This window comes from Notechis scutatus, chromosome Z, assembly GCF_049901735.1.
Source record: "Notechis scutatus isolate UNSWTSFEM ecotype Mainland chromosome Z, rNotScu1.2, whole genome shotgun sequence".
NCBI lineage: Eukaryota > Metazoa > Chordata > Lepidosauria > Squamata > Elapidae > Notechis > Notechis scutatus.
This window is the reverse complement of record NC_142025.1, coordinates 108,934,666-108,959,507: the sequence shown is the minus strand read 5'-3', so window position 1 is coordinate 108,959,507 and position 24,842 is coordinate 108,934,666. Positions and strand designations below refer to the sequence as shown.

General features: G+C 41.7%; 2 protein-coding genes across 10 annotated transcripts in view; one reads left to right on the top strand and one right to left on the bottom strand.

Annotated features, from left to right (window-relative positions):
- The window catches only part of LOC148129094 (uncharacterized), a 65,073-nt gene extending 42,196 nt beyond the window's left edge, over positions 1-22,877 (bottom strand). For 2 of the 6 annotated variants that reach the window (XR_015745856.1, XR_015745857.1), the window contains exon 1: positions 22,692-22,877. Coding sequence is in view for 3 of the 6 variants with exons in the window: in XM_087946658.1 (XP_087802784.1) it covers positions 7,564-7,669 (106 nt within the window). In the remaining 3 variants the exon portion in view is untranslated. Of the gene's footprint in view, positions 1-7,563; positions 7,708-22,691 lie in introns of those variants that run through there. The other 4 variants (XR_015745855.1, XM_087946658.1, XM_087946659.1 and 1 more) reach the window with 4 other exon arrangements.
- Positions 22,878-23,312: 435 nt separating this feature from the next.
- The window catches only part of NDRG2 (NDRG family member 2), a 40,940-nt gene continuing 39,410 nt past the window's right edge, over positions 23,313-24,842 (top strand). For 2 of the 4 annotated variants that reach the window (XM_026684233.2, XM_087946645.1), the window contains exon 1: positions 23,313-23,415. The gene's annotated coding sequence lies outside the window, so the exon portion shown is untranslated. Of the gene's footprint in view, positions 24,246-24,842 lie in introns of all 4 variants that reach the window. The other 2 variants (XM_087946649.1, XM_087946647.1) reach the window with 1 other exon arrangement.

Sequence of the window (24,842 nt, the reverse complement as noted above, 5' to 3'; positions counted from 1 at the left end):
CTGCCATGCTCAACAAGCCACGCCCACAGAACCGGTAGTAAAAAAATTTGAATCCCACCACTGCTTCAGGTGCTTTGGAGAATAACACTTGAAGGGGTTCTTTGTGGCACCTCCCGAGATATTGGAACACTGCTATCATTTCACCCCTAATCTTTTTCATTAAACTAGACATACCCAATTCCAGCAAACCGTTCTTTATATGTTTTAGCCTCCAGTCCCATAATCATTTTTGTTGCTCTTCTCTGCACTCTTTCCAAACTCTCAACATCTTTTTTTTTTTTTTTACATCGTGGCAACCAAACTGGATGCAATATTCCAAGTATGGCCTTACCAAGGCATTATAAAATGGTATTAACACTTCACATGATCTTGATTCCATCCCTCTATTAATGCAGCATAGATCTGCATTGGCTTTTTGGGCAGCAGCAGCACATTGCAGGCTCATATTTAAGTGATTGTCCACTAGGACTCCAAGATCCCTTTCACAGTTACTACTATTGAGCAAGGTACCACTTATTCTGTATCTGTGCATTTGGTTTTGCTTACCTAAATATAGAACTTAACATGTTCTGGATGGTTCACAATATCAAGATATTCCTGCACTAATGAGATGTTTATATATTTACCAGCAATGTAGAAGTACCCAGTATTCAACTGAATAGGCAATGTCTTTTTGGACTCTAGCACTGCCAGGAAAAGATGGACCTGTTGAAATATCAATATATCCTTAAAAAGACAGAAGTAATAGTGACAGTCTGTATGCCAAAAACAAATTAATTGTAAGAGTAGGACTTTTCCATTATTTGTCAACTTTAACAAGAGGCTATCTGCCTGGAAAAAGAGCCCATCTAGCCTTCATGGAATTCTCCTCTTTTCCACATCTTCAAATTAAGAAGGTCATTAATAGAAAATCAATCTTACATGTCTATGTTTAAAACAAGTAATGCAAATATTCCTCTCAAAATGTTGGCAATTGTTACAAAAACACAGGTGTTTCTGAGAAATTCCTGGATAGTCATAGAATTTCAGATCCCAATACTTCTCACCTGAGAATCATGACAACTAAAATGAACTTGAACCCTATTTAAATCTGAGTATTATTCACCCATTTTTCCAGCCTACAGTAGGAATATACTGTTGGGCAGAAGTAGAAAACCTGTGACCTATTGTTGGTGAAATCACAATGTCTTTCGAACCATCCCACATAACTAAGTGGTGAAGGATGATGGCATTTTATTCAGCATATTTTGGTGTATAGATTTCCTGATCTTGGATAGGTGTCTCTAGCTCTCCAAATGAGGTTGAACTATAACTCCCAGTATTTTTCCCCATTGATAGTACTAGTGGAGCCTTTGGGAATTGTAGTGCAACCACATGGGGGAGGGTGTTTCCATAATTTTGCTATTTATATGGGCATAAGGACCATTGACCACATAAAGGGTATAAATAAATCATAAATCTTTTCTCACCTCTCATGTTTTTGAAATTAAATTGACCTGGATGAAAGTAAGCCATATCCATTCAGCATGAAATTATCATATGGTCTTTCCTTTTCCATCACAGCCAGGTTGTTTTCACCAGCAACCCAAGAGTAAGTCAAATGAAACTGATATGAACTGGATCTCGGAATCACAAATACAGATAGTACTTGTCTTAGAAACATTCATTTAGCAAACATTCATAGTTAAAAAGGCATTGAAAAAAGTGATTTATGACCATTTATCATGCTTTTGACTGTAGCAGCATCCCCATAGTCACATGATCAAAATTTGGATGCTCGGCAACTGGTATGTATTTATGACAGTTGCAGCATCCCAGGGTCATGTGATTACTTGTTTGCAACCTTATGACAAGCAAAGTTAATGGGAAAGCAACTGTGTTACTAACTTAACAACTGCAGTGATTCAATTAATAGATGTGGCAAGAAATGTCATAAAGTGGGACAAAACTAACTTAACTGCCTCATTTAGCAACATAAATTTGGTGCTCAATTGTGGTGGTAAATTGAGGATCCGGCCTGTGGGGTGCTTAAATCTGGCCCAAGGGGCCACCCTGGAAACAATGAAGTGCCTCTTCCAATGAAAACAGAGCTCGGGAGGGCCCTTCTGCCATTGAAAATTGAGCTCAGGGGCACCTCCCAAGCCCCGTTTTCAGCCACGATGGCCTCCTGCAAAAACAGAGCTGGGGGGGCCTCAGTTTTCACTGGCAGAGGCTTGCAGGAGGCCCTCACTGCCAAAACGGGGCCTGGGGGGTGTCCCTGAGCTCCATCTGCACTGGCAGAAAGCTGCAGGAGGCCATTGTGGCTGAAAATGAAGCCTCAACAAGTAACATCGATCTGGTCACATCCACCCTAGCCATGCCCACCCGGCCCCCAAGGTCAAACACAACCCTGATGCGGCCCTTGATGAAAACAAGTTTGACACCCCTGGCTTAGAGTAAACATCCATCTAAAAATGAAAACTGTCCCCTACAAACCCCTCCTTTTGGCCCAAAGGAATTTTTAATCAGGATAGTGCTTCTAAATGTGGGGATCCCACATAATTATTTTAGCCAAAGACCACAAACAATCATGCCTCTTTTGTGCGTGAACAGTCTTCTCTGGGATAGCTATTTTGAAAGAAAATAATTGCATTCAAAGAGAATCAGGGAAAGCTGTGAGTTCTGAAATGAGAAAAGGTGGGGTGCTTGTGAAATTCACACAGCTGGTAAGTTGCTCTGGCCGAGTGATGAGTGATTTGATGACCTGTGACTGGATGGCTGCAACAGGAGTTAATTCCTTGCTCGTGCACAACCGGATGTTGCAGGCGAGAGAGGATTTCATCCACCTCTGGCAAACAGCTCCATCAACATTTAATGCCTGGCAGGCTTAGGAGGAAGCTAGTTAAAGAAACTAGGCCCAGCCCATCCCCTGCCTTTTTTCTCTCCAGCCCTTAATCCCTGAGTCAGAGCAACCAGCTGGTTGAGAGTGAAGAATCTGGGGGGATTTCCCCTTCCGCTTTGATCCTCTGGCAGCCAAAGGGGGCTGCAAGGGTGGAATAGATGGGTCCCCGGCCAGCAGCTCCTGGAAACTTGCCTCTTGGGCCAACCTATTTCCAGGCTCAAAGCCAGTTCCTTTTGGACTCCTGTTCCCCCTTCCCCAAATTGCCATGGAAACCTTCCTCACACTCAGCTTCCCCTCTCAGTCACCTTGTCTTCTGAAAGATTTTCCCCTCAAGAGGTCTTCCCTCCACAGGGCACCCCTTGACCCAAATCTCACTCAGGGGGAGCCCCAAGAGGGACCTGAACTGAAAAACAGTATAAGAGGGTGGCTGTTTATCAGCCTGCTAGTCCCACATCTTGGCAGGCCAGCCATGCTTCACAAAGGGGCATTGAGAAGTCTCTCACTCTCTAATTTATACACACACATAGACACACACACACACACACACACACACACACACACACTTTTTCACAGCACCAGGCATTGGATCTTTTGTTCCTTTACTGGGAAAAGTTGCCTCACCCAAGGCGCTGGCTGGGTAACCAGCCAAAGCCTCACACGAGTGGGAGGAAAGAAGGGATTGGGGGGGGGGGGAGATTTGCAAAGGCAGCTGCCTCAGGTTGGCCTGACACTTGCTTCCCTGAATCCTTGACCATTGTGTGAGGCAGAAATTCAACAGGCAAGGCCTTTCCTACTACAACATCTTGAATTTTTGGCTGTGATGCAGTTGTTAAAACACAGTGGAGGGTAGTAACAATAGAAAGATTTCTGATGGACCACATACCCAGTCAAAAATGACTTGAAGAAACTAAATGTCCACCAAATATGAATTATTATTTCAGGCTGCATCACCAATACAGATAGTCCTTGACATATGATAATCATTTCACAAACATTTGAAGTTGTGACCAACTTCAGAAAAAACTACTTATCATCCTACCTCAAAGTTATGACCCTGCCCCCATAGCTATCATATTTGCATTTCAGGAGTTTTGCAGCCAGCTCACATTTATGACCAGCTGCAGTCCAGTCACATAACAGCAATTCTTAACATTTTTCCTCATTAATAGCATTTTTGCCAGTTTTCAGCACAAAAGAAATGGCCATTCAGAATGGATTCACTTAACAATTACGTGATTTGCTGAATGTCTGTGGTGACTCACTTTATGACTACTATAAAATGGTTTTAAAATCGAGTCCAGTCACATGGTGCCTCAACTTATGATCGCAATGACTTATGACCAAATTTTTGGGCTCTCTGTAGTCATAAGTTGAGAACTATTTTTACCTGTCTTAAGCACCAACACTCTGTTTTTGATCTGAATCTCAAAAAGTCTCTGATGTTTTTTAACTTTTCAAATGGATCTAAATATTTTGCAAGAAAGCTCGCTTTTTTTCCTGGTACAGCAGAAACAAAAAAAGGCTATACATATAACATCACATTCTAGTTTTCCAAATTAGAGTAACTCTGCTTCTCATATTACAAATCCAATCTCCCTACTGGCAGCATCTATAATAAGGCATGTGTATCATAGGGTCATTGTGCAAGTGACACAATGATGGAATTTTGTTTTCATATTTGACACAAGTACAGAAGTCTGGTTATTTACATAATGACATTGTGTTCCACATGTCATCACTTAGTCCTCAGTCCCTTCATGAACATCTACACTCCCACATGAGGAGTCCAAACCTTGTTTTGCTTCAGTCTCTTATTCAGGATTCACTGCTTTTTTTTTTTTAAACACAAAGGGAGACATTTTACCCATGTCTTGGTCACTTCGCAGTGGTTTACTGCAAAATGCTGTCTCCTGCCTTTGAAAATGTCCAGAAACTAGAACTGAGCCATAAAACAGTGGCATGTACAGTTTCAAGTGCCCCTTGGTTTGGCCATGTTGCAGAAACTGCACTGTCTTCTAATTTCTTTCTAGATGCAATTCAAAATTGTCGTCTTTAAGCCCTGGAGACATGGGGCCAGATTATTTGCAGGACCATCTTCCTTAAGGGTATGTACCCATACCATCAGGTTCAATGGGTGGACACACCCTTCTCTTAAATGCTGTCATCTGGCAGAACATAGGAAATGTGCCTTCTCAGCAGCTGCCCCTGCCCTGTGGAACATCATCTCCTTTAAGATCCAGCATGTCCCCAGCCTTCTAACCTTCCAAGGATCAGGGTGATTGTGATTATATAAGTATTGGAGAGGGTTGTTTTAGGCCAGGGGTTCCCAACCTCTGGTCTGTGAACTGGCACCTATCCACAGCATGCCAGAAACCAGGCCATACAAACAAGCAAAGCCCTATCTCCGGGATGCAGGCAGCCCAGAAAACCATGCTCTCTCTGGTCCATGGAAAAACCTCTTTCCACAGAACTAGTCCCTGGTGCCCAAAAGGTTGGGGGCTGCTGTTTTAGGCCACTAAGAGCTGGCATGGGTGTGTGTGTGTGGAAGGATTGGAAATGAAACTGGGTTGTGGGGGTTGGTTATTTTTTCCTTTTATGTTTTTCATTGCTATTGATGTGAACTGCCCAGAATTGTGGCACATAAAAAAGGTGGCCATGTAATTGTAATTCAGGAATGAATGAACATTTTAATATATATATATATTATATTTCCTCACTAGTCCAACACATGGAAGCCACAGGTCATAGCATCAACTTCAATGGCACCAAAACCCTAGCCACTATAGAAAACCACAGCCACAGAATTATCAGAGAAGCCATAGAGATTGAAAAAAGACCTGAAAGCATGAATAGAAGAGATGATTCCACCATACTGTCAATCATTTGGAAGCCTGCACTCACAAACAAAAAAATCTCCACACCACTAGCCAGGCAAACACCTGGGCACAAACAGATCCCCCCTGATACCTGCAGCTCAAACAGACCCCAACCAGGCACCCAGATGAAACCTAGCTTCCTAACAAATGATAGCCGTCCATTTACCCGGAGCCAAGCTGCACAAAAGGCCTCCAATAAAGGAACACAATGTTGCCAACCAATCAAGACACAAAAAGAGCCACTAAACAGACAGAAGATATTAGAAACACCAATCAAGCAGAACACAGCAAACTCCAAGTCCAATAAACACAGACCTAGATTCCCAACCAATCAGGATGAAGAAAAAACCATTCTGGCACAGCAATAGGCTGCCCCAAATTTAAAACTGAAACAACTGTGGGGCCTGACTCGCAGACAGACACAACCAGAAGCCTGATGATGGCAGATGAGATTCTGCCGTATATATATATATATATATATATATATATATATAAATATATAAATATATAAATATATAAATATATAAATATAAATACCGTGTTTCTCATATAATAAGGCCGGGTCTTATTTTTTTTTGAGCACCGAAAAAATGGCTAGGCTGTCTTTCCCCCCCCCCCCCTTTGCATCTTTGGGCGGGCGGGTGGCGACGGCTTGGATGTTGACCTCGGCGTTGGTGGGGCACTTCGTATCGGGGTCAACGCAGGCAGCACCATATCCGGGTGTGCAACAAAAGTACTTCCTAACGGCAAGCCCCCCCACCATTCCCCCCCCATTTCGCATGTTTTAATATAGGCCTTAATTTGGGGGGAGGGGCTTAATTTCATTTCATGCCTATAAAACATGCTGGGACTTCCTATTGGGGGAGGCCGTATTGTTGGAGAAACAGGGTAAATATAAATAAATATAAATAAATATAAATAAATATAAAAATATAAAAATAAATAAACTGGAGCATACTATCCTGTACGTCGGTCTTGAAAAGAGAAATAGAGAGAATCAGGTTGAAAGTTAAATTTGATAACAATATAGTTAATTTAATATAGTTCATATGTTTGAACTTCATATATGCCAATTGTCCTCCTGCTTGTTGTGTTAATGTGTACAATTCAAGATTCTGGAAATTCTCTGGGGACCATAATAACATTTTGGAGGTATATGATGATAATTTTTGCTACTAGTAGCAATAAACAGAGTTGTTAAGGCTGCAATCCTGGATCCATTCAGCTTGGAATACATCTCATTGTACCTATGGGATATTTCTAAGTACTATAGATGAAACTAAAGGAAAGATAAGAAGAAAAAGACTACCAAAATATGGATGGACTCAGTTACAATGGCAATGGATGCATTGTGGAAGATCTAAAGGACCAAATAAAGGACAGATCATCATAGAGAAAATCTAACTACATGGTTGCTAAGACCTGGTGGCACATAATTGATCAATGGATGAAACTCAACTTTTAAAAGGGTTCAGCAATTCTCAATATACATACTTCATATTACCTAACACTGTACATGTTACTTCAAAAGAGACAAATGTAATACTTATGTAGGTAAAAAAAAAAAAGAAGAACATGGGACTGCCTTGAAGCTATAACCAGTACAAGATGTACCTTTTTGTTTGCTGACTATACAGCAGAAAAACATTGAAATTAAAAGACTGACACTGGTTGCTAATCTGCTTCTCAATTATGTTGAATATTCTCTAGAAAGCCCTTTATGACCCAAGTTCTTAGACTTTCAGGGACCTCTGAGCCAGGTAGTATCCATTACATCTTAGTCAAGAGGATATACTGAGAATTCACCTTCCCAAGATATTAGGGAAGAGTGACCAAAAACAAGTCTTCTGAGTAGCAGCACAATTGCTCGATAGTCTTCCCCCAGTGTTAGGATACTCCTTCTGGCTAACATTTTAGAAGCTGGTAAAAGCTTCCAATAAACCTTCAGGCAGAAGATGTCAGTTAACTGGAGACAACTATCTGGGAAAGGAAGTGCATTGAGTCACATAATGTCCTGTACAATTCACATTTGCTGTTTTTGACTTAACCATTTAATGTAATCCATTTGCAACGGTACAGTGCACACATGAACATTTAAATTCATATTCCTTGTATATCCTTTATGGTCCCTGAAAAATTCACTCACAATCAGACTCTGGAACCATGTTTTGCTTTGGTAATTAAAGGAGAGAAAATCTCACTTTCAAAATCTGGATTCTTCTCCTTTCCAGCCATCTCTGGCATTGCCTTCCCCAAATTAGGGCCCTCAAAATGGGCTGAGACAACAGTTCCAGAACTATTTAATGGCCATGCTTGCTACAAATGTTGAGAGTTATTATTCCAACACATCTGAAACATGCTGTTTGGGAATGGTTGTTCTAGACCAGGGGTGGGCAAACTACAGCCCGCGGGCCACATCCGGCCCGTTGGTCTGTCCAATCCGGCCCGCCCCTGAAAAAAAATCGCTGGGCGTGGCGTATTGCCCTGCGTCGCGTGGCCCCCAAAGCTGCAAAACAGTGCGGAGCGCTCTCGGGGTAGGAAAGAAAAGAAGAACTTTGCAAAGGCCTCGGCTGGGAGTTTGAAATAACCTTCGAGTGCGACCTCTCCGAAGGTGAGTCCCCGCCAATCCCCCCTTTTTTTTTCCGGGGCTTCCAGGCTTAAACTTTGCAAAGGCAAAGTTTGCAGGCAGGAGCGTCTTCCGGCCGAGGAGCGGGAAGGGTTCCACCCAGCGGGTGGGCGGGCTGCTTGGAGCGGGCTGCTTGGAGCCACCTAAAACTAGGCCGCTGCTGGTGGAGCCTTGCCCTGCCTTGGTGCCCCGTTTCCCGGCTCGGCGGTCCTGTTCGGGCGGCACTTTAAAGCCTGCTCCCAGCACCCGAGCAACTTCCCAGCAACTTGCGGCTTCCTTTTTCCTCGCGGGCGCGCGCCTGGCCCCGAGCCGCGCGGCGGAGGGGAAACCCGAGCACCGCCGGGTCGCCTCCTCCAAGCAGCCCGCCCACCCGCCGGCGGAACCCTTCCCGCTCCTCCTTGCCTGTGCAAAGTTTAAGCCTGGAAGCCCTGGAAACCCGAGCAACTTCCCAGCAACTTTCGGCTTCCTTTTAACTCGCGGGCGCTCACGCCTGGCCCCTAGCCCTGCGGCGGAGGGGAAGCCCGGGGGCGGGCGGGCTGCTTGGAGGAGGTGACCGGCGGTGCTCCGGCAGCAGCAATAGGCAGTTCCGCCCGGGCTCCGCTCAGGTGTCCGGCTGGGGCTGTCAGGAGTTGCTACCGCCAGCGCAGCTCACAGCTCCAGTCCCGCGTTGCCTTGGGAAGGAAAAGGCAAAACCAGGAGCCGCTGAGCCTGAGCCTCCGGTGCCGCTGCTGCTGTTGCAAAGCACCGCCGCGGCTCTTCCTTTTGCCTTTCCCTTCCCGAGGCAACGCGGGACTGGAGCCGCGCGGAGCCGCGCCGGCGGTAGCAACTCCTGACTCAGGGGGCCTCCGAGGGGAGGGGAAGGAGGAGAAGAGGGGGGAAGGGTGGGGCGATTCCCAAAAATCTTGTGCTGACCCGGCCCGTCTGTCAAATTTTAAAAGTCAATGCGGCCCCCGAGCCAAAAAGTTTGCCCACCCCTGTTCTAGACCCTTCATATTTTTTAGTTGCACCCAAGAATTTAAAAATTCCAGATGTGCCCATTCTCATATTAGCAGAATTCAACAGCTGAGTGGATTTATTTATATTTTGTCTGCATTATTTGTATAAATAATGTTAAGACAGTAAACATACTTAGTACTCCTTCCTCCTCTTGTTTTCCCCTTAACAATAACCCTGTGAGGTTTGTTGGGCTGAGAGAGAATGACTTCTGGCTTCTAGCCTCGAGCTTGCTCAAAACTGGCACAAAAAATTGTCTCCAAACTGCCTTTATTACCAGCTCTGTCATAGTTTACATAAAGGTGTAGTAAATTTAATTGCTATTGCTTCCCCCACCCCACACAAAAAATATGTGATGTCTGCAGCAAAATAGAGCAAATTATAGGTTTACCCCACAATGACATTATGCACAAGTCCCTGCTTAACATATGCTTACCTAGTTATGCTGCTACAACTACTCTGGCTTGTACAGTGACATCATCTCATGCTCACAGGTGTCAAAAGCATGTCATGTTTCTCCCTTGCTGACAACAACAAATGTTGGCTATTCCAGCCAGCTTGTTTTCTGCAAATTCCCAGCCAAGAGTAGATTAGCTGACAGCCAATATTTCCCCCAGCCAAGAATAATCCAAACTCCATTTTTAATTTTTTCACCACCCTCTGCTTGGATATGAAAAAAATATCTTGGATTAAAGATATGTTAATTGATTTCACTGGCTACCATGGAAACACCCCTGCCCTCCACTAAATGTACAACTGTATAATGCTTCTGTACAATGCAGTCCTCCCTTGACAAAATTAACCCTCAACCTTATTTCCCTATTCTTTTCTCTTACCATAACATTGTCCTCCGCCATTTGAAGTTGGTGATCATGAATGTGGTTGTGTACGAAGCTTATTAAGACAGTGGGAAGTGGAAATGGTAATGGTGTCGAAGGCTCTAGAACAGGCTTCTGCTCTTTCCTGACTTTAACTGCCATTATTCTTAGCCAGAATGGCAAGATGGTGGGAGTTGAATTGAAATCCAACTATCTTTAAGAGATTAGGGAAAGCTGTGGTAAAACAATATATCACTGTTAATCTGCAGCAGCTACTGTCACTTGATTTTGAACAAGCCTATTTCATCAGAACAGAGCAGAAGGGTTAGAAGGAATGTCCCAATGGACTGTGGAAGCTGGTATGTAAAATTGAATCCATGTTAAAATTATTACCTCACATATTACCTCTCTGTCAAACTACCAAGTTTAAAACATAATTAAGTTCAACATTACTCATAAAGAGCTAGCAAAATATCTTAACTCAATGGTTCAAGGGAATTTCTCCACAGAAAATTCAGTGAAATCACACAAAATCCAGTGAAATCCTATTTTCTCTATCTCATTACCACCTATTTTCTTCAAAATGTGGGAGAAGAAAACTCAGGAGCTGAAGTACCCTTAGCTCTCCACTCCTCCCTCACAAAGTAAGCTCTGTAATTCTCTTGGTTCCCCTCAGATGAAGAAACATTAAACATTGGCCATTATGGTGTTAAGTAAGTATGCTTAGATCTTATAAAAAAAGGATTGGTGTCTCCCACGCCCCATGTTTGTTCTGGTGTCTCTTTAAATCAATCTTCATTGGCCTCACATACTCTGCCAAGTGTCCTATTTTTAGAGATGCTCCTAGTGTCCAAGCTACACAACCCCCCTTGCCTTATTTTGCAGTTTCATTTGCCAGCCTCTCTGAGGCCTGGTCCAAGTGAGGTAGGTAGCCCAATGACATTCTGAAATTGTTCCTTAGTGGCCTCATGACCATATTGCACCCTTTATTTTCTCCATCAGGAAAGTTCTAGCAGTTCATATAATTGCACACAAGATCATTTTGAAGCTCTCCAGCACATGATGATATACACAAAGACTTTCCCCCACCTCTGGTGGTCATGCTGCCTCTCTTCCTAAGCTAGTCCAAGCAACTCCCTCCCTCCCACACACACTTCCTTTCAAAGAAGCCAAGGAAGAGAAACCATGCATTGTTGTATGCCCAGAGGCCTTCTGTTTTCTTCGGGTGCTTTCCTTTAGAGCTATAGAGCAAGAGACAGGGGAAAAAAGGAGAGCCGAGGTTGGCACTTTGCAGTGCTTTGATGGGCCAGGAACAAAATGTTCCAGAAGTGAGTTCAGGGTGTGCAGGAGGAATAGGGTTGAAGAAGCATAAGACAGAGAGGAAAAAGGGAAGAACATAATTTATAAGCAATGGTTAAAGCCAATCTGGTATTTGTGTGAAGAGACAACCAAGGCTAAGTTAGTCTTGGCTCCGACACCACAAAAGGGATATTGAAATTCACGATTGTGGCTATTGGGCTAATTAAGGCAGATTGTGGAACCTGTTCAAAAACAATGCATAGTCAATGCACCATCGGTGTACCACCTGGATTTTTAATTTCAGAAGCCAAAGATACCTTTGGGCACGTTTGTTACAGATAATTATAGCTTGCCCCCTTGTCTTTTGTGATGCCCTCTTAGCTCTTCTTTTGTAACTGAAGAAAGAGAAGCGCAATTTGGTTCAAATAATAAATTGAAAATAAGGTATCAGAAGACTATGGATTTCATCCAGCATCTCTAATTTAAAATTTGTAATAGCTCAAGGTATTCTTTGGTTTTCTACAGAAAATATAAAATATTTTATATTTTTTGATAAGCACACATAGCAAATAAACTTCAAACTTCCATAACAATGCAAGAACATACTATGGACATACTATGTACCTATATTATTCAGAATATAAAGTTGTCCGAATGGTTATATGAAGATCTATGCTCAAAGAAGCTTGAGGTAATAGGTAACTTCTGTTTGTAACAGTTGATCAGTGTTGCCTGTTTAATCCATGCAAATGATTTTTTTATAAAATGTTTATTTGAATTTAATGGGGATTTTTTTATCCTATATGCTGCACTTAAGCTCAGAGTGGTTTACAGTAAAAAATGAAACAAAACAAAACCCAGCTCCCCCTTCCTTATAAAAAAATATATTCCAAAATAGAACCACAAATTAATGATAAACACAAAATCTCTGCAAATTTGGGTGCTTACAGATGTTTGGATTGTTATTCCTATCTTCCCTTACCAATGACAATGCTGGCTGGGGCCGATGGGAGCTACAGACCAAAACATCTGGAACCATAGCTTAGCAGCTAAAGCCCAGTCAATCCCACAAAGGTTTACAGGCTTACTGCAGTAATTCCAGAACCATGCGTCATGCCACAACTGTGCAGTGAGAAACTGACAGCCTGTGTATATCCATTCCAAATTAAATCTCATTGAGAATTACTCCCAGGTAAGTGAACATATGATTGCAGCTGCAATGATTAAAGGCCTCTATAAGCCCAAAGGAACCATCAACAGTGTTGGTTGTTTACTCTGTCTCTCTGATTCACTGCTCTCTTTCCGTCTCCTTTCCATCAGTCTCCAGTAGACAAGGTGGAACATAAAGCAATAACATCTTCTCTGCAGCTGGACCTGCATGAAGAATCATAGTAATTCAAGAAATATTGTAAGGGAAGTAGTATGTTGTGCCTCAGGAATTCACACAGCATCACAGATGTTCTAAATTGGTGGAGAGCTGGAGATTCTCCAGGTGTTGCCTGTGCTATCCGGGACCAATGAGACTGGAGTTCAGCAGCCTTTGGAGGTCTGAAAGATTTCTCTACAAACAATCTTTTAGGTATAAGTATAAAAACATGGTATAGCTTTTAGTTCAGGAAGTAAATTATTTCTCTCAGGGCACAAGTAAGAAATGCCAGGTTTGCCTAGAAAGCCATCTGAAAGACATAAAGTTTAACTAGATTTAAGAGAGAATAATACTTTTGCCTTTTAGCTAGGAGTGTATTTCATAATTCACATCCAGAGACTATTACCATTAAGGCCCACCTTCTCACATATTTAGCAATAGCAATAACACTTAGACTTATATGCCACTTAATAGTGCTTTACACTACAGCACTCTCTAAGCCAGGGGTCCCCAACCCACAGTCCATGGACTGGCACTAGTCTGCGGCATGCCAGCAACCAGGCCACGCAAACAAGCAAAGCCCCATTCGTGCAATGCAGGCAGCAGGCAAAACTACTGCCCCTCTGATTTGCAGAAAAAGCTTTCTCCATGGAACTAGTCCCTGGTGCCCAAAAGGTTGGAGGCCACTGCTCTAAGCGGTTTACAGAGTCAGCATATTGTCCCCAACAATCTGGGTCCTCATTCTACCAACCTCAGAAGGAGGGAAGACTGAGTTGACCTTGAGCAGTCAGGATTGAACTCCTGGCAGTGGATAGTGTTATATTCTGGGCATGGGTGCAAGGAACTGAGACGAGTCAGAGAATAGTGAACTTCAACTCTTTATTAAGGATCAGGAACAGAGCGTAAACTCCTTGTGCAGCAGTAGCCCTTTAGTAGAGCTAGCTACTGACCTGTTAACCAATGACCTGTGTCCAAATGCTTAACTTTTGCCCAATGAGAGATGTTAAACTAATAGCCAATCAGGTTGCTCCGTGAGGACCAATCCCAGTTCGCTATCCAAGGGCCAATCCAAAGTGCAGGATTTCAAGCCTGCTTATCATGAGGTTAATAAGTTTTATTAAATGGTTTTTGTTAGTTCATAACAGATAGAGTCAGCCTGTAACACTGCATTCTACCCACTGCGCCACCACCATTGCATAGTGAATGGCTTCTGCTAATTGGGAGAGAATAAAAACAGAGGGAGAGAATTATTCATCCAGAAAATTTCAGAGCTGCAAAACATGTCCATACACCTATTTATGCACATGTCTGTATGCATTTCTCCCAACTATTTCAATGCACTCTCTCTAGAGTGGCAAAAAGATCCCAAATTAAATTTGCACTTATGATCATTGAAACTATTGCACTGCCCCTCCAAAGTCATGTGATCACAATTTAGGCACTCGGCAACCTGTTCATATTTACAATAGGCTATAGTGTCTGCAGTTATGTGATCACAATTTGTGATATTGTCTGCAAGTTTCTAGTAAAAAATGCCACTTGGGAAGCTGGATTCACTTAATGACCACATGATTTACATAATGCTATGATGATTGACTTATGATGAAATGGTCTTAAAATCAGGTCCAATCAAGTTACAGCTACAATGATTATGAAAAAAATTCCAATCCCAATTGTGGTTGTAAATTGAGAGCTTCCTATTTTCACACTATACAAAGTGTCCAATCTCCTTTTCACCTCAACATACATGCCATTTTTAATATGAACAACAATGCCATCTGAAGCATATTATCCTTCCGATCCTAGGTGTGATTCTTTACTGAATGAAAAGCATTCTTGCAGTGTTTGAGGGGGTCTCACAAAGAGGAGGGATCAATTTATTTTCCAAAGTATCAGAGGGCAGGACAAGAAATAATGGATGGAAACTAATCAAAGAGAGAAGGACCTAGAATTAAGGAGAAACTTCCTAACAATGGGGACAATTAACCAGTGGAACAGTTTGCCTTCAGAAGCTGTGAGTACTTCATCACTGGAGGTTTTTAAGAAGAATCTGGGCAGTTACTTGTCTGAAATGGTGTAGGGTCTCCTGCTTGAGCAGAGGGCTGGACTAGAAGACCTCCAAGATCCCTTCCAGCTCTATTCTGATTGAATTGAATTGAATTGTGGTAACATTAAGGAAAGAAAGAGTTAATTCAGTTGTTTGTTTGTTTTTTGGTCCAGTTTGTTATCAGTTTCTCTGCATCTGATACAAAGTGTGATTTAAAAACTCCAGGAGTCTATTTTGGCTGTGGTTCACTCTCCAGCTCCTGATTGAAAGCCATGTTCTGGGCAGTTCAATTTATTTGTTACCCTGTTAGAAGCTACCAAATTTCAGACTAAGAGATTTGAGAGGGAAACCTTAGGAATGGTTTTGTAATGTGGGACATTTTATACCAAACAAAGATGTTTTGAGAGAAAAGGTGAGTGTGGGAACATTTTATCCCAAACAAAGAGCTTTGCCCAAGTATATAGAGTGTCAAAGACCTTGACAATTAACTCAGAGAATGACAAAAGTGATGTGTATAGCACAGAGATTCTGCCCTGGGATTAGTTCAAACCAGGATGTAAACAGTGCAGGGCCTAACTGGTTTGACCAGAAAGATATGTCCAAAGAATGTGCCAGGCAAAACAGTCCCACCCAGTCCTGTCAGAAAATGCAGCACTTAAATGGATGGATTAGGAAAATATATAGTCACTGACTGCAAACTGAAAAAAGTAGAAAGCTCAGAAAAAAGGAGATTTTGTGAGAGACAAAGGAGTTGTCTACAAAGTACACGCTTCAGACACAACAATGCTTGGTTGGTTGTGGGTGTAGTTGCACACTGGTCTACTTCATATATTGTATTGTAATAAGCCAAGATTTGGTTGGGTTTATAGAGCCTGCTATATAAAATCATGGTTTAGAAGCTGAAAAGATTGGCTTCACAAAATATGCTAAGCCCAAATCAAATAAATGAGAGATTGATTCAAGCCATGAAAAAGGTGGACATTTTCAGAGACAGCCATGTGACCTAATACAAGCTAAACCCCAGACAAGCTTTGGGATAGAGAGTTTTTTAATCCCCTTGCTTTTACTATCCTCCAGGGACTGTAAAAACTGAAGATGATGTGAGTGGTGATGATGTGATTATATTATTTAAATATAATAAACCAGAACAGCAGGACTTTTTATGAGCAAGAAGATTCATGTGGTCCTTGAGTGATGGACTGGGGCCATCTTCTAAAATGTAGTGAGTTAATTAAAAACTAGAACATTAAATAAAAGTGAATTTGATTCCCCTCATTTACATTTAAATGTCATTAAAATTAAATGTAGCTACTATGATTATGCTCCAATTATATACGTAGTAATTTCCCATTTCTGTCACATTTCTGATAGAAACAAAATGTGGGCTCTGAATTCAGCTTATTGGATAACAAGTCCATTTGGCCTTGATCTGATCAGAGAAGAACAAGGCAATGAATTTAAGGGCTCTATTTTATTCTTAGAGAACAGAATCATGGCCAGAGTAGATGTTTCAGAGTTCACAATAGAGTTGTTATAATTTGTTACATAACATTCTTCTTCCCAAAAGCTTCAGACACAACCCCACTCCCTGCCTTTCAGCTGCACGATTGTCCTGTGAGGTAGAAAACTCAGCCAAGATCAACCCTTGAGCTTTCTGGAGGAACAAAGATGGTCTAAGGGGAGGGGGTATTAGGTTATACTGTAGTGGCATTTTAATCAACTTCTCTGGCCAAAAGCATTTTCAAGACAATGCAGACAACTGATGCTGGTAGAGACCAAAAGTAACAGCTAAACCTCTCCCTGGCAGCAGCACAAGAGGGGAATCAAACATCCAGGAACTGCCGATGGAGATAAAAGTTTAAATAAACATTCTTTTAATTACAGTAGGATAAAAAGAATGAAGAAATAAATAATAGGCCTTAATCATAAGAAATTGCTAAAATTGTTGCCTAATCAAACAAAAATAGGGAGAGAAGGATTTAATCTCCCTTAGGAAACAATTTCATACTTTGAAAGTCTGCTCTAGATCCATGGTTCTTAAATATAGGTCTTTCCTCAATACAATGAAAACCATCTATCCCTTTATAAAGAAATAATAATAATTTAGGATAGAAGCAAATCTGGTCTTTTCTGATTGGGATCTCTGCATTTTACTTTGGACATATATTGGAAACCAACTTTTGCTATACAAAGACATACATGGGCATAATTTTACCTAGTAATTTTTTTTAAATAAATATGCTTCAGCCATGCAAGTGTTTCAGTCATTTGAAGCAAAATGCACTGAGCTGATTAACAAATCTTTGGTACTCCTAACAGTGCATTTATGTTTTTACATTTTTAATTAAAATGCTCCCTAGAATCTTTCTTGCTACTAGCCAATGCAAACTTTTAGATATATAAGGGAGAAATCTGAGATAACTATATGGCTAGAATAATTCCTATTTATTCCCAATCAAAATGTGTTTTTTTCTTTTTTAATTTGGGAGGGGAAAATAAAATGTTGATGTTTGTTTATTCTTTGTTTTTTTTCTCCAGGAACCACAGAATGGTGTAGGAAGGTTTTTTTATTTTACACTGATAACAGCTTAATAAAGCTACATATTAAGTATAGGTAATCTTTGACTTACAACCATTTGTTTATCAACTGTTCAAAGTTACAATGGCACTGAAAAAAAGTGACATACCACTGGTTCTCGCACTTACAAGTGTTACAGCCTATTCACTGACCTATGGTCAAATTCAGGTACTTGGCAGCCAGGGTGTACTGACAAGAGTTGCAAACTCTCAAGGACATGTGATTACCATTTGCAATTTTCCCAGCTGGGAAAGTTAATAGGGCAAATTGGATTCCATTAACAACTGCATGTTTCACTCAGCAACCAGAGTGATTCACTTAACAACCATAGAAAAAAGGTTGTAAAATCAGGTGTGACTCACTTAACCACCTTGCTTAGCAATTAAAATTCTGGTCCCAAAGGCAGTTCTAAGTCAGACTACCTTTAATAGTGGCAGGCCTTGTTTTTTGTACATACAATGGCTTGTATAATACAGATATAATGATATGAACTTCTATGCCATTTTCTAGCTTAGATTCTAGACCTATACTACATTGGTTCAGTTTTAGGCTTGAGGAAAATTTAAAGCAATGTGGCTAAAATTGTTATAAAGCTAAGTAGCCTGATAAATTTAGTGGTTTTTTTTAAATGGGGTCAGTTTGGTACAGTAGTTTAACTCATCAGGTTGCTAATCAGAAGACCTGATTCTAGTCACCCCAAGGGACAAGGCCAGCCAGGTGACTTTGGGCCACTCATTTTCTTTCAGCAGTAGAAAGAAATGGCAAAGCCCTTCTGAAAATCTTGTTAAGAAAACTGCAGGAATTCATCCAGGCAATCAGCAGGAGTTAAAACTTGTTCAAAAACATACACATACAAGCATACAAAATCTTCTTCAGTCCATCCAATTATGCATGGTATTCAGAACATTCATTCTAGTGATCAGCTGTCACAGTAATAAAACTAGCATTCATCAAACTTGGTACTTGCTATACTTTGAAAAATAAACAGACTAAGATTGAAAAATGCTAAAAGTCATTCTTCCTTGAACCAGAAGAAAAAGACAAGAGTTGGAAACAATCACAGGCAAATGTTCCTATCTGGATCTGGTGCCTGGGTTTGACAACTGCAAATGGCACCTTCCATTCTTGGCAGACTAATTTGGAACCAGATTAGTGAAATGGGATCCAAATTAAATTGGATCTCACTTCCCAAAAAACAGGGATAACATAGATCTACCTGGCAATTTGGATAAGAGGTCTGAAAAAACAGAAGTATATAGGTAGTCTTCAACTTACAACAATTCATTTAGTGACCATGGAAAAAATGAAATGACCATTTTTCACACTTCTGACTGTTGCAGTATCTCCATAATCATGTGATCAAAATTCAGATGCTTGGAAACTGGTTCATATTTATGATTGGTGCAGTGTCCCAGGGTCATGTGATCACCTTTTGCAGCCTTCTGACAAGCAAAGTCAATGGAGAAGCCAGATTCACTTACCAACCATATTACTAACTTAACTGCAGTAATTCATTTAGTCACTGTGGCAAGAAAGATTATAAAACTTTTATTAGCAAATAAAGGTATCTCAATTAGCAACAGAAATTTTGGGCTCCATTGTTATTGCAACTCAAGGACTACCTGTACTTACAGTCCTTTATAATAAATTGCTCAATACATTAACATTAAATTTGTGATGGCACTCTGGTGCTTAACTTAATTTTAATGGAACAGTGGGAATAAACATAAGACCTGAGTTCTAGTCTCACTTCAGGCATAGAACCAAATGGGTATCTTGAGCTAGCCACGCTCTTCCAATCCTAGGAAGCAGGAAATAGCAAACCACTTCTGATATGTGCCATTATGGCCAGTGAAGGGTAGCAAAAAGGAGATTTATGAGAAATTACAGGAAAAGCTCCCTTCGATTTCCCCAGTCAACAGAAATGAACTGGTGGCATGCTGGAGAGTGGAAATAATAATCCAGGGCTTTCTATTTAAAAAAAGAGAAGAAAAAAACATTGCTTGCTTCCTAGCCAATCCCAACCACAAAAAACTTCGCACAAGACCAGACTTATCCATACTGCAAAGAATCCGCTCCTGTGAACTCCGCGCAGAACTCAAAAACTGTCTAGACAATGGAGAAAAGGGCCTATACATTGACTATAGAGCTGATTACATCAAAAGAAAGTCACACAACCCACAACTCCGCATCCAACCCCACCCCATCCAATCCAACATCACTCAAAACTAGGCACGCATGCCCCTAACTACCTCTATTCCAACTGGCCTTAAATGCAAGCTACTCAATGCAAGAAGCCTTGAAAATAAAATACCTGAATTTCTCCTCTTACTAAATATGGCTAAATTCAACATTATATTTGTCTGTGAAACATGGCTCAATGCATCTCTCCCTGACTCCATTACCACATTAAGAGACTATCATGTTTACCGATCAGATCGTGAAATCCGTAGAGGAGGTGGTGTTGCTATCTTCTATAAAAAGTTCCTACATCTAAAAAACATCCAAGTCACCCAGGAGCTTGCTATCCCTGAGACCATGGTCTGCGAACTGTCCTTAAATATCACATTTTGGTTCTTACTATGTTACAGAGCCCCTGATTATGACATCGAACATGCAAACAAGCTAAATACACTACTAACATGGACAGCATCCTGCCCACACGCTTTTATCTTTCTTGGTGACTTCAATCTACCTCATAACTTAATGAATGTACAACTGGACCTACACATGTAACCTTCTACAATGCAGTAACAAATCTGGGACTAGAACAACTAGTAACCAACAACACTAGACTTAACTGCCTCGATCTCATCTTCTGCAATAGTTTGAATTCAATTTATGGAATACAAACTAAAGAAACCTTTTCCAACAGTGACCACAACATGATTCACTTTTGTCTCAACATACGTCCACACAAAAATCATCACAACGACAGAATCCCCAATTATAACTTCAAAAAAGGCAATTATGATCTTATAAACAACGATCTCTCATCCCTTGATTGGCAATTTCTATTCTCTGGATGCAATACTGTAGAAGACCATGACAACATATTTTTACTTGAAGTCAAAAGAGTCATCAAACTATATGTACCATTAACAACTCCCAAAACCAGAAAAAACAAATTACCCATAACAATAAGGAAGTTCAATCCAAAAAGAAATCACTTTGGTGGAAAAACAAATCTGGTCACGTTGCCAACTTCAAAAGCCAATACAAAAATTTATGCCACCAGATAAAAACTGAATGCACCAATTATCACATTAAATAAGAAGAAAACCTTCTACGCACCAATTCCACCCGCACTTTTTACAATTTTGTAAACAACAAACTAAAAGACTCAAGGTCCATCTCACCGCTGAAAGGACCTAATGGTAAAGACTGCAACAATGACACTATTAAAGCCAACCTCTTTAACACATTCTTTGGCTCAGTATTTGTAAACAGCAATGGATCATGCCCAGTATTTCCAAGTTGAACCACAGACAACTATAATGATCTAATACATATTGATTTTACAGAAGACAATGTTGAAAAAGCACTACGCAATCTAAAACCATCTCTATCTATTGGACCGGACGGAATAGGTGCCGACTTCTTAAAAAAAGCTACCCACTGCCAAAGTCAAACCTCTAAGCATAATCTTTGAAAAATCTTTCAGGACCAGCTCCTTGCCAAAACTATGGTCACAACCCACGGTCATCCCCATCTTCAAAAAGGGAGACCCCAGCCTAGTTGAAAATTACAGATCAATCTCTTTATGCTGCATCACCTGTAAAGTCATGGAATCAATTATTAATCAATCCATCATCCTCCACTTAGAGACAAACAACCTACTCTCTAATAAACAATTTGGTTTCAGGAAAAAACTATCATGTAATCTGCAACTCTTACACTGCAAAAACATATGGACTACACAACTCAATCAGGGCAAAGCAATAGACACAATCTACATAGACTTCTGTAAAGCCTTTAATTCAGTGGTACATGACAAACTACTCCTAAAACTAAAATCTTATGGCATCTCTGGACACCTGCATAACTGGATAGAAGCATTCCTCTCAAACAGACAACAAATGGTCAAAATTGAGAGTGTCCCATCAAATTCTGTACCTGTCAACAGTGGTGTCCCCCAAGGCAGTGTTCTAGGACCAACTCTTTTCATAGTCTACATAAATGACCTCTGTGATCATATCAAGAGCAACTGTGTTCTCTTCGCTGATGATGTAAAGCTATTCAACACCACAGACAATACTTCAAAAATACCCTTCAAAAAGACCTTGACTATGTATCAGAATGGTCAAACAAATGGCAATTTCAAATCTCAACAAATAAATGCTCTGTCTTACATATTGGCAAAAAAAATCAGAAAATAAAATATAGGCTGAATAGTCAACACCTTGTTGACGAGCCAAACTCTGTCAAGGATCTTGGAGTACTCATCTCTCATGATCTAAGTGCTAGAGCCCACTGTAACTACATAGCCAAAAAGGCGTTAAGAGTTGTTAACCTAATCTTACGTAGCTTTTTCTCTGGTAATATTACACTACTAACTAGAGCATACAAAACATTTGCTACACCAATACTCGAATACAGCTCATCAGTCTGGAACCCACATTACGTATCTGATATTAACACAGTTGAGAAAGTCCAGAAATATTTCACAAGAAGAGTTCTCCACTCCTCTACTCGTTGCAGAATACCTTATGCCACCAGACTCGAATTTCTAGACCTAGAAAATCTAGAACTACGCGCCTTTGGTCTGATCTAAGTATAGTATATAAAATTATATATTGCAATGTCCTACCTGTCAATGAATACTTCAGCTTCGACCATAACAACACAAGAGCAAACAATAGATACAAACTAAAGGTAAACCGCACCAAACTTGATTGCAGGAAATACGACTTCAGCAACAGAGCAGTCAATGTTTGGAATACTCTACCTGACTCTCTGGTTTCTTCCCCAAACCCCAAAAACTTTAACCTTAGACTGTCTACTATTGACCTCACCCCTTTCCTAAGTGGTCTGTAGGGGGCGTGCATGAGCGCACCAACGTGCCTAGTCCCTGTCCTATTGTTTCTTTTATTTTTCTTATATGTATCCATGTATCCATAACTATGTTTTTATTTATACCTATTATATTGTAAGCAATTGACAAAAATAAATAAATAAATAATCGCTAATTTGTGCGGAAGGCTCACCAACTACAACCGCCGCTTGACAGGACTCCGCCTTTCCTACCGCACCAAGCGAGGCGCTTTTGTGGCTGGACTGAAGGCTACAGTAGGAAAAAAAATATATGAAGCTCCTAGTACGTCAAGGATTATGCTAAAAGAAAGCAGAAACAGCTGTGCGTGTGTGTGCTGTTATTAATATTACTCCGGATTATTACCGGTTTTATGTTGCTCGCCTCCGCCCCCTTTACAAATGGGGAGGGACCTTCGACCTCCAGGCGGCGCAGGTTCACCACTACTTGCCATATTTCGTTTTTGCAGCTACAAAAACAGACACATCTAAAAATATTAGCATCCTGCAATGTAGTCAATCCGAATTTAGCTGGGGAGGGAGAGGCTAAATGAAGGATGAAATGGAGGAGGTGGGGTGAGGTCGCCTTTGTGGGGCTCCCCGTTGTTACCAGGATCTGGAGAAATATGGTTGCCCGTTTCGCCCCCCTTTCCTTCTCCTCCCCGATTTCCTCCCCTCACGCCCCTTTTCCTTTCCTTGTTAGCAGCCCGGATTGGCAGAGGCGGAGCTGGAAGGGGGAGGGGAGAGGATCCGGGGGAGGGGTCTCCCTGGGGTGGGGGGAGGTGGTGTTTGCAGTCAGAGAGTCAAAGGCAAGTGAAGGTGGAAGGAGAAACCGAGTGGCGGAGCGCAGGCAGACAAGCCGCCGCAGACAAGACAGACGAAGCGACGCACGGACAGAGGGTATCCCGAAACAAGGGGGTGGTAGACAATGTGGGGGAGGGGCTGTTAAATTGAAAATGTTATTGTTCTTTTTTTTCCCTTTCCCCCTCCCCTCTTTTCCTCGTATGCTTGTTTCTCCCCAGATCGAGCACCCCGAAAAACCAGGCAAGGGAAATCTGTTGCACGGTGTGCGTTAAGCCTTAAGAGGAGAGCGTGCTCTGTATTACAGAACCACCTCCCCACCTTTCGGCTCCAAACCCCACACCCACCCCAAATTGGGTAGCCTTCATTCCCAAAGCAGGCTGCAAACAAACAAACAAATAAAAGTCCTCCGCCGCCTCTGCCCAAGTCAAAACAGCCTTGTGCTGTAGGGGGCGGCCTCGATGCCTATGTTATTAATGCTAGCATTTCCCTCCTCGTCGCTCTTAAGTCTTGATTGGGGGAGGGGGGCTTTCTCTTTCCCACCCGAGCCAGAGTTCCTTCGGATTAATAACCTGCTTGGGTTCTTCAATTCTCTGTGCAATTGACCTAATCGGCAAATTCAAATGTCAAATGGGTCGGGGGAAAGAAACAACAGTCCGGATGGGAGACAGCCTTTCCTGTCCCCACCCAGACCTTGAAGGTCCAAATTGCCTGCTGGTTTGGGCAGCGGAGAACCTTTTCTCCTTGAGGGTACTGGGAGGGAGGGTATCAGGTGGGAGGGCCCGAGATCCTTACCTCCTGGGAGAGAGAGAGAAAAAGGATGGGAGGATTAATCGAATTGCAGTAAAAGGGTGGGGGGAATGTGTGTGCTGGCTTGTCTGGGTCTCTGGGGAAGAAGGGCCTTGCACAGAAGAAGAGGTTAAATGCAGGTGAGTGCGTAAACTAAATGCTGCTGGACGCTAGACCCAAGCTGTCAAGAGTTCTAAGTGCTAATGGCTAGAAGCCTGCGCTGAAGCCAAGAGTTTCACAGGTTCAGGAATCCAGATGTGTGGGAGGGGTGACAGATAGTTTCCAAAGGAATTGGCTTTAGAGTGGTAGGGTTGGGAGCAGATCAGCCCCGTAAATGGTGGTTAATAGAATTATTAACTAGGTAAATAGAATGGATCTCCAATGAGGGAGCTTGTCCCTTAGCACTTTGGGATGTTTCTTCCCGCCCCCCCCACACACACACAATCCAGCCCAGCCCATTAAAGAGCTACAAACACAAACAGCAGAATCTAGTGCTAGATTTCTGAGAGATGGGTTGAGTTAAAGCAGGCGAATTTGGGGATCCCTGCATTTCCTGGGAGAGGGCTAAAAAAGAGCAATCAGAAGCAGGAACTGGTTGCTTGCCAGGCGAATACTAGGGAGTAAAACTGGGTTCTTTCTATTTGCAGGGGTTACAAAAAGGAAGCTTGGGAAAGCACTGGGTACACATAGGCTAGATATGCCATGGGGAATCTATGAATGAAGTCCAAAGATTTTTA